This window comes from Terrapene carolina, unplaced genomic scaffold, assembly GCF_002925995.2.
Source record: "Terrapene carolina triunguis isolate 2854851 unplaced genomic scaffold, T_m_triunguis-2.0 Scaffold34436, whole genome shotgun sequence".
NCBI classification, from domain to species: Eukaryota; Metazoa; Chordata; order Testudines; family Emydidae; genus Terrapene; species Terrapene triunguis.
The window spans coordinates 269-10337 of NW_020698787.1; the positions used below are offsets into that span (position 1 = coordinate 269).

At 61.6% G+C, this 10069-nt stretch overlaps 1 protein-coding gene across 1 annotated transcript in view; it reads left to right on the plus strand.

The window, feature by feature from the left end:
* ADAD2 (adenosine deaminase domain containing 2) overlaps nucleotides 1-5431 on the plus strand; it is a 5654-nt gene extending 223 nt beyond the window's left edge. The window contains exons 2-8 of the mRNA XM_024215643.3: nucleotides 737-862; nucleotides 1586-1736; nucleotides 2050-2220; nucleotides 2736-2950; nucleotides 3761-3995; nucleotides 4599-4731; nucleotides 5309-5431. Of these exons, the coding sequence (XP_024071411.2) occupies nucleotides 737-862; nucleotides 1586-1736; nucleotides 2050-2220; nucleotides 2736-2950; nucleotides 3761-3995; nucleotides 4599-4731; nucleotides 5309-5431 (1154 nt within the window). The remainder of the gene's footprint in view (nucleotides 1-736; nucleotides 863-1585; nucleotides 1737-2049; nucleotides 2221-2735; nucleotides 2951-3760; nucleotides 3996-4598; nucleotides 4732-5308) is intronic.
* The last annotated feature ends 4638 nt before the right edge of the window (nucleotides 5432-10069 follow it).

The following is a 10069-nucleotide window of genomic DNA, read 5'->3' on the forward strand; positions in this document are numbered from 1 at the left end:
CCCCACTCCCCTCCCAGAACTGGGGAATAGAATCCAGGGGTCCTGCCTTGTGCCGGGGATGCTCTGGTGCTCCCTAAAGCGACCGCTCCCCCTGCCCCTTGCGATTGGCGGCACTTTCTCTCTTGTCCTATAGCCTCAGAGCGGCGGCCAGAGGCCTATTTCCTGAGACCTCCGGTCACAGGCAAGAGACAGGTGCCCCCGGGCAGCCCTGTCTGGCCCCACCGGGCCCAGTCCTGGGGGTCCCCCTAACTCATCTCCCCCGGCCGTGCCCAGGCCTGGGCATCCCTGTCTGGCCCCATCACGCTGCTTCCCATGCCACGTGCCCTGCCCAACCCCATTGCATCGCTCTGAACCCTGCCCTCTCCCAGGCCTTCTCCTCTGGCCAGTTCCTGATTTCTCTCCTCCCGGATCTCCATGGTGCCACCCCCCCCAACCATGTGCCTGATCTGACCCCGTCGCACTGCTCCCCCCAGCGTGCCCCATCCCCCCAGCTCCCTGTGTGCCTGGTCTGATCCTGTCGCACTGCTCCCCCTGGTGTGCCCAGTCCCTCTGCTGCTGCCCCCGGGTGCCCGGTCTGACTCCGTCGCACTGCTCCCCCTCCCCCGTGTGCCAGGTCTGACCCCCACCTGACATAAGGGGGTTACACTGACGCCCATCACTGCAGCGTCTGGGCCGAGTCCCTCGATGCCCAGGGACCAGATCTGCTCTCTTCACACTCCCCGTCCCCCTGCTGCAGAAAACGTGTTCTCCCACGTGCATCGTTGTGCGGCCCTCACCAGCGACACCTTCGATCGGCTCCTGGCAGGGGACCCGCAGTACTGGAGCTGTAAGAGCAGCGTGGCAGCCTTCATCCTGGAGCGAGGTGAGGCGCATCTGGCTGGCCAGGCCCTGCCTGCCCCCCCACTACCCCACAAGGCTGGATGGCTGCAGGAGAAGCTCACCCTTCCCCTGGCACCTTGAAGGAACCCGTTGAGCAGATGTAGCCGGGCAGCTGATGGCCTGCAGGGGGCTGACCCAGGCACTGCGGTGTGTGTTGGACAGAGGTGGCGCTCTCCCCGGCAGGGGAGATGCACCCAGCCCTGTGGGGTGGGAGGTTGGGGTGTATGGACTGGGGAGAAAACTCCGCAGATGAAAGAACAAATGGGTGGCTGATCATAAATGGGTTGGTGCGTTCCCCGGTGCTTGGAGCCAGGACTCCTGGGTTCTATCCCCAGTTTTCAGAGGGGAGTGTCATTTAAGGGTCGGAGCCAGGAATATAAGCTAGGAAACCTGCCCACTGCCGCCTTCCAAATTCTAAGTGATGCAGAAGTCCCAGAACCAGGAATAGAACCCAGGAGTCCTGGCTCCCAGCCCCCTCCCCTCTTTAACCATTAGAGCCCACGCCTCTTCCTGAGCTGGGGATAGAACCCAGGAGTCCTGGCTCCCAGCCCCCCCGGCTCTGATCACTAAACTGGAGGAGAGTAGTTTGAGGCTGGGGCAGTGATGAGGACAGGTTACTCCTGGCCCTGCTGCCTCCTCGCTGCCTCCTCAGTCTTTGACCTCCTGGTGCCCCCGCACTGTGGTTTAACCCTTCCCTGCCCTGCAGAGGTGATGGACACGCAGCAGGGTTGCAGGGAGAGCTTTGAGCTGGTGGCGCTGGGCACTGGCGATACCTGCTACGGTGGCTGGCTGGATTTCAGGGGCTGGCGGCTCCATGACACGCACGGCCTGGTGGTGGCTCGCCGGGCGCTGCAGAGGTGAGATGTGCTCCGGTCGCTATTGTGCTCCGGTCGCTAAGCTGCAATGGGAGGCTGGCTGGCTGGGCTAGAGATGGGGAGGGGCCCATGGGGTCTGGAGGAGCCAGCCCATAACAGTCAGGGAGGGGCCCCGATCCTCCTCCTCGAGGATGGAGCCTAGCAGTTGTCATAGGGGACTCTGTCCCTCCCATAGGCAGGATGTGAAGGTTGGGGAGATCAGTCTGATCCTGTGGGGGTGGAGGCAGGGGTCCGAGCTCTTGTGGGACCAGTCCCGGCCGTGACGGGGGATCTCTGCTCCCCCCCCCCCGCCCAGCAGGTACCTGTACAAACAGCTGCTGCTGTGGTGCAACCTGAAGGAGCCGGCGGACCGGGAGAAATGCATCTTCCAGCCCTCGGCAGAGGGGGGGCTGCTGGCCCTCAAGCCGAAGGTCTTTGTGCACCTGTATCTGAGCCGCACACCCACAGGGGCCTCTGAGAATTTCCCGTGAGTGTGGGGGCTGGGGGGGAGAAGGGTCGAGGGTGTGGGGCGGTGCTGGGGAGTGCCAGGGCAGTGCCGTGGGACATGGATGCGGGGTGGTGCTGTGGGAGGGTGGGCTGGGGGGGGTTAGAGCTGGGGATCAACAGTGCGGTGACGGAGGCAGAGGAGTGGGACAGAACTAGGAGGCAGGGTGCTGCAGAGGGGCATGGCAGAGCTGGGGAGCAGAACTAGGGTGTGGCAGGGCAGTGGGGTGGAGCTGAGGGGCCGAGATGTGGGACAGTGGGGTGGCAGAGAGGTGCTGGGGGTGTGGTGCTCAGAATGGTGGGAATCTGCTGCGGGGCAGAGGCGTGGGTTGATGCTGGGGGGTGCTGCTGTGGGGCTGGGGACTGTTTGTCTTTTCTCCCTAGAAATCAGCCCTCTTTCTAGTGGCTGATAAACCCTGAGCTGCCCCCAGCCCAGTGCCCCTGTCCCCTGCCCCCCTGTGACCCGCCGTGCCCGTCCCCCCGCCCCGCTCACTGCAGCATCCCGTTCCCGGGGAGGAAGCCCTCGGTCGGCCTCTACGTCCATGCCAAGGGCGCGCTGACGCCCGTCTCCAGCTGCCCCCCAAGCCTGCTGGCCGCCTGGGTCTGCTGCGCCTCGGGCAGTGACAAGCTGAGCCGCTGGAGCGTGCTGGGCCTGCAGGGGGCGCTCCTCAGCCACTTCATGGAGCCGCTGTACCTCTCCAGCATCATCCTAGGTGAGAACTGAGGCCACCGTGGGCAGGGGGGGCGCTGTGGTGCAGGGGGCTCATGGGGAGGCGTAATGGGGGGGGTCAGTAGCAGTGCCAGGCTGCAGGGAGTGGGGGGGGGGGCTAGTGGGGAGCAGGATGGTGCAGGGGGGTTCAGTAGGGGGCACTGTGCAGCAGGGAGTAGAGCATGGAGGGGGCTCGATGAGGGCACGGTGCTGAGCGAGTGGGGGAGGGGGTGGTCGGGAGAGGATCTGTGGGGTGGAGGTTCAGTAGGGGGCGCTCTCCCCGCACAGCACTGACCCCAGCGTGGCTCAAGGGGGCGCTGTTCCCCACGCAGTGGGGCAGGGGCTCATTAGGGGGTGCTCTCCCTGCATAGCGCTGATCTCCGTGTGTTACAAGGGGGTGCTGTGCTGCAGGGAGCAGTGCAGGGACTCAGTAGGGGGCGCTGTCCCCGCACAGCTCTGACGCCAGCATGGCACTAGGGGGCACTGTGCTGCAGGGAGCGGGGCAGGGGCTCAGTAGGGGGCGCTGTCCCCGCACAGCACTGACCCCAGCATGGCCCTAGGGGGCACTGTGCTGCAGGGAGCGGGGTGGGGGCTCAGTAGGGGGCGCTGTCCCCACACAGCGCTGACGCCAGCATGGCACAAGGGGGCGCTGTGCCGCAGGGAGCGGGGCAGGGGCTCAGTAGGGGGCGCTGTCCCCAGCATGGCACAAGGGGGCGCTGTGCTGCAGGGAGCGGGGCGGGGGCTCAATGCCTTGGAAGGGGCCACGCAGCAATGGCCTTGCAGCTGCCTCGGCCTCTCTCCTCCCCCTGTCCAGCGGACCCCGGCCCCGACCAGCCCGCCCTGAACTGGGTCATCAACGAGCGGCTGCAGCTGGGCCCCGAGGCCGGCCTGCCAGCCCCCTACGCCCAGCACCAGGTCTGCTTCTTCCTGGGACCCCGCGTCGGCCCCCTCAGCTCCAGCGCCGAGTGCTGCAGGCTGAGCCTCAACTGGTGCCGCGGGGACGCAGCCCCAGAGCGGGTGGACGGTGCCACTGGGCTGGCCATGCTGAAGTGAGTGGGGGGCAGGGATCACGGTGCGGGGGGAATTAATCTCTGGGTCCCCTGAGTCCCCTGACGGTCCTCTAGTGCCAGCAGGATGCTGGGGGATGATTCCCAATGGACGGGGGTGGGGGGTGTACCCCGGGGGCTGCTCTCCGTAGCCAGGCTTCTCTGTTACATCCCCCATGAACACAGAGCTTGGGCTCCCCCCAGATGATGTCTCTGCCTCCTGCAGTGCCCCCCATCTACTCCCCCTCCCCAGTCCAAACCTGTATCCCCCTGGAGCTGGGGGGCTCCGGAAATGGGCACTGGAGCCTGGTTCACCCTCCGGTGCGGCCCCAGCTGGGTGTTCGCCCAGAGCCGCCCCAGCCCGGTCGCCCGTGTGTGACACTAAGGAGCGTCTCCATTCCTAATGGCAGAGAATTGCCGAGGCCCCGGTGGTAACTGGCCCCTCCGTGGGTGGCTGCGGATGGGTGGTGGGGCACTGGGACAGAGGTGTGTCTATCCCCAGTCTGTGCATAAAGCCGGGTCACTAGCACCCACGGCTGTTGATCAGCAGCTGGAGCTGCCCTTGCCCCCTCTATCTGAGCGTCTCCTTCCTCTCCCCCCCTCCAGAAACCCCGCCGTGGAGGACCAGGTCTTCCCCAGCCAGATCTGCAAAGCCGCCATGCTGCGATACTTCAGGGAGGTGGCGCAGCAGATGAACAGGAACGCCCTGCTGGCGCTGCCCACTTACCACCAAGCCAAGGTTGGGCGCGGGGGGTAGAAGTGGGGAAGGGGGCATGTTATACGGGGGGGGTGAGGGGCTGCCAAGTGCGGAAGGGAAGACACAGGAGGGTGGGGTATGTGGGTATGTCAGGAAGAATGGTAGGAGTCAGAATTCCTGGGTTCTGCTCCCAGCTGTGGGAGGGGAGAGGTCTAGTGGTTAGAAGAGGAGGAGGGGGATGGGGACTTGGGGTCAGGACTCCTGGGTTCTGTTCCCATCTGCCACTAACTCTGCATGTGACTTTAGTCAGATCGCTTCCCCAGTTTATGCCTCAGTCCCCGTTCTGTCCCCCCCCCCAGCTCCGGCTCCGTAACATGGGGCTAGGGTGACCAGACAGCAAATGTGAAAAATCGGGACAAGGGCTGGGGGGTAATAGGAGCCTATATAAGAAAAAGACCCAAAAATCGGGACTGTCCCTATAAAATCAGGACATCTGGTCACCCTACATGGGGCTGATTCTGACCCACATCTCACTGCCAGACTTAAATCTTTTTGCTCGAGTCCGTTAGCCCCGCTGTGCCCTGGCCAGTTCAGAGTGTGCCTCTTTCTCCCTCTTTAGACCCAGGCGGAGTCTTACCAGAGCGCCAAGGACCAGCTCTTCGCTTACCTGACCTCCCAAGGGCTTGGCAAGTGGCCTCAGAAGCACCTGGTGGACAACTTCACCGGTCAGGCAGTGAAATAGTCCCGGGGGGTCTGGCCACCTGCCTCCCAGAAATGCTGCGGGGGAGGGGGGGCACAGGAAGGAGTAAAATCTAGAGACTGTTGCAAATTTCGGGAGTTGGGGTTAGGGCTTTTAAACTCTGTTTGCTGTGCTGCATGGGGGAGGGGCCAGGGCTGTGAAGAAGGCCCACTTTTCGTTTGATTTGTCTTTGAATTGCGAGGGCTGTCGATTTCCCCGGAGTGCTCCGGCTGGTTCAGCCCTGTTGGCGCAGAGCAGCTGCCAACCTGCTTTCACGGATGGGTTGGTGCCGGTGCATTTAGCCCAGAATGTCTCCCTCTGTATCAGCCTTGTCCAGCGGTTAATTACACTCATCTATCACCTAGATTGAGCTGCTTTTAGTCTCGCTCGCTCTCAGGCAGATTTTCCAGCCCTGGAATCATTCTTGTGGCTCTTTGAGCCCTTTCCAATGTGTCCGCAGCCCGTCTGAAGTGTGTCCATCAGAACAGGACGTGTGCCCCAGGCTGCATTGAGAGGTCCCACCCCCCCGGCCTTGCTCCTACAGGATCCCCCTTGGCCGTTCACCAGAGTGCACCTGTGCAGTGGTCTGCCACCAGACGCAGCGCAATCCGGTTGCTGCCTGTGGCACGCCAGGCTACAGCCCCACCGTGCGGTTCTGGGCCCTCGCTGGCCGGCCGGCCCGTTTAGCTGCCGGCACTGGTTGCAAGCAAAGCGTGAGCCCAGCTGCTCCCTGTGCTCAGAGGGTTTGGCCTGGCTCTTGAAATCAATAGGAAGGGGGGCAGGGTACACGGGGGGAGTATGCGTGGGTGCATGGCTGTATGCTGGGGGAATGGGGGGGACACCAAGAAGTGGTACGTGCCTGAATACCTTCAATGCAGAGGGTCGGGGTCCTTCCACAATCAGATGCTTTGGACAACGGCTGTACTGAGCTGCCCTGGCCACGCTGGGAGCTAAATCCACGACACCGTTGCATCTCTCTCTCTTCCCTGGATAAAATAAAGGCTCACGGGTGGCCAAGCTGAGATCCTGGCCCCTCAGGACTGTGCCTTTTGTTAGCTTTGTGCTTTGGGCTCCTGCCTGGCTTCCCGTTCCGCAGCTGGGCAGGACTTGCTTCACCGGCCCATTTATTTTAACCTTCCGTCCTGCTCCGAAGCCGTTGGGGGTTGTTTGAGTCACTGCAGTCTGGCCTTAAGAAACGCAAGAACCTCAAGGAGCAAGCTGGAGCCTGCTGGCTGGGGAACGTGATGCAGGCAGGAGGCAGCATGGCCCAGGGGTTAGAGCACTGGACACCTGATTCTATTCCTAGTGCAATGCCTGGGCCTGCTGGGGGACCATGGGTGAGTCATTTCCCTGCTCCGTGCCTCAGTTTCCCCATCTGTAAACTAGAGACAAGGCTGCTGACCGGCTTTGCAACGTGCTTTGAGCTGGACTGATGCACAGCTGTAGCTGCGAGCTAGGAATCAATGATGGGTGGAGCCTTTAATTCATAAAGCACCAGCAAGCCCTGCAGATCTCAGTGGTGTTAAATACTAGGAATAAATTGCTGGCCCATGCCGGCGTGTGCCATTTCTGGGCCCTACGACCTACTGCCAGTGGTGGCTGGTGACAGTCAAGCCCTGGCAGACAAGCTCCTGTTCAGAGCGTTAACTTTATTTCAAAGGCAATAAGATAAATACCCAGAACAATTTTGCCAGGAAGTCCTTTAATCCAGCAGCCTGTTCCAGCCCTTCCCCACCAACACCCATCACCTCCGGCCCCATCAAACACACATCCCTTAAATCCCCCATGCCTCAGGACAGGGAACATCCCGTCCCATTCGGATCATGCATGAGCCAATTAATGCAGCAAGGTCCTTGTCCCTCCACAGGAGCTGTGTGTGTGCGTGGGGGGGGGGATCCTGCCAAAAGATCAGCTGTGAGCCAAGGGGGTGGGGGAGGGATTCTGCCAGGGAGACAGAGGGGCAAATTTTAACCCAGGATCTCCTGTCACCTGCCCCCAATCTTTCTAGTCCAGGGGTGATGAACCTGTGGCTCCAGAGCCACATGCAGCTCTTCAGAAGTTAATAGGTGGCTCCTTGTATAGGCACCAACTCTGGGGCTGGAGCGACAGGCGCCAACTTTCCAGTGTGCCAGGGGGTGCTCACTGCTCAACCCCTGGCTCTGCCACAGGCCTTGCCCTCACTCCACCCCTTCCTGCCCCGTCTTCTGAGCCTGGAGTGCCCTCGCTCCTCCCCTCTTGTCCCCAGAGCCTCCTGCATGCCATGAAACAGCTGATTGGGAGGTGCAGGGAGGGATGGGGAGGGGCTGAGCGGCAGGACTGCTGGTGGGCGGGAGATGCTGGGAGTGTGGGGGGAGCTGATGGGGGGGCTACTGACATATTACTGTGGCTCTTTGGCAATGTACATTGGTAAATTCTGGCTCCTTCTCAGGCTCAGGTTGGCCACCCCTGGGCTAGTCAAGACCCGCCCAGTTCATGTAAGTTTTGAAGGGCCCATTCTGCTCATCCCATATGACCTCCTGTGTAACCCAGGCTGGAGCCTCACAAACCCTGCTTCCTGCAGGCAGCCCCTAGCTGGTGGTGGAGCTCGCTCGGCTCGAGAACGAGGCCACAATCTCGCTGAAAAGCCAGAGTGCTGCAGGCTCCATCCTGGCTCTGAGCTGTTCCATTGGTTCCCCACCCACCGTGTTACAAACCCGCACCCCAGTTCCCAGCTGAGACTCCCCAGTTCCCAGCTGAGACGCCCCAGTCACAGGCTCTCACTCTGCATTAGCAAGGCCCCTGCTGTCTGAAATCACCTGCTGCTGCAGCTCCGGCGACACCCACATCGCTTCACCTTTCGAGTTTCGACCCAAGCTTGAATTTTCAAGCTCCCCTTCCAGCCATACTCAGCCTTGAGCCGGGGGCGGAAGGGGGAGAAAGTCAAGCACTCATGCTCTGCCTGCAATGACATTTGCGAAGAGACACAAATGGGGTGCGGGAATATCATTCGTTGATGCACTTCACATGCTCAGGGTTTAGCTGATCGCCGTATTTGGGGTCGGGAAGGAATTTTCCTCCAGGGCAGATTGGCAGAGGCCCTGGGGGTTTTTCCCCTTCCTCTGCGGTGTGGGGCACGGGTCACTTGCTGGAGGATTCTCTGCACCTTGAAGTCTTTAAACCACGATTTGAGGACGTCAGTAGCTCAGACATAGGTCAGGGGTTTGATACAGGAGTGGATGGGTGAGATTCTGTGGCCTGCGTTGTGCAGGAGGTCAGACTAGATGACCAAAATGGTCCCTTCTGACCTTAAAGTCTATGATTCTTTCGAGGCTTTGGAGCTCCACGGGGCTCCTCGTCAGGCCAGTCTCTCTCACCAGCACAAGTTGGTCCACTGGACCACGTTCCCTCCCCCACCTTGTCCCTCTCGTGCCCCAGGACCAACCCAGCTACGCCAACGCTGTCGCCTGAACCGGCAAGACAATTTCACACACGCCCCAATTCCATTTCACACCAACTACAGGAAGAACCAAAGTCCAGGGCCGTGTCCAAGACTCATCCCAAGACACTAACTCAGCTCTAGGCTCCCGTGAGGCTGCGTTAAGAGGGGATGCAGACTACGGAGCAGCTTGAGAAGATTCCTGCTTGTCCTGAACATCGCAGCCTAGGTCCTCGCTCCTTGGGCTGCGTGGCTGCATTTCCTTAACAAGAAGCCACTTCCAGCTCCACCCAGGAAGGTGCTGCGCTGGGCTGCACATCCTCCAGCGTTCAGGGATTCCTTCCCGCATGGTTTGGAGCAGCTCGAGCCCCTCCAAAGGCCTGAAGAGAGCAGAGCGGGGCTGGCTGTATGGCCTGTGCACGCAGCGGTGCAGTAGGGATCATCCAGGCTGGGAATGGCTGTGGGAGGAGAAGATGGATCGTGGCGTAGCTCAGCCGGGAGCCCAGATTAGTAGCCAGCCCTGTGCGCCTTGTGGCTAGCGGGGTGGGGTGGGGAGGGGAGAGGTGCACCCACGTGGTTGGAGAGGGATGGGGGGGGAGCCTAGAAAAATCTATTGCAAATAAATGGGGTGCTGCAAAGGCCCCCCCTGCCCAGCAGTCCTGGCCCCCAGCCGTAGTCCCAGACACAGAGCAGCTCCCCACTGGGGAGTGAGGAAAAGCCCCTTCCTAACAGCCGCCCATACCCCCATCTCTGCGCCAGCCCAGCCCTGCTGCAGGGGGGCACTCTGGGTGTGGGGGTTGGGCTTGTGGTTGTCGTTTTGTTGTTGCGGGGGGGATCACCCGGTTTTTGAGCTCGGCCGCCATGGTGACGGAGGCCCGCTCCACGGTGGTGGCGTTCTTGGGGCTGGTCTCCAGGAACAGCACCTCCTGCGCGGCCGCATCTTCTTGCCCTGGGGGCACGCGAAAGGCCACAGGGCGTGCCAGGCAGCTGCTGGGTGTGCGTAGGTACAGCTGCCCCCTCCCCCGGCATGCAGAGTGGGGGCTGCTACCTGGTGCCAGCTGCGGGCAGTGGTCAAACAACCGAGTATTGCAGGGGTAGCAAAGAGGTTTCCACGCTCAGCTGCTGCGTCCCTACGGTGCTAGGAAGGGGGCTTGTAGATCCCCCCCCCCCTCAGCTGACCATGTCTTATGCCAGGATCTTGTTATTCACGGGAGTCCTCCCCTCCC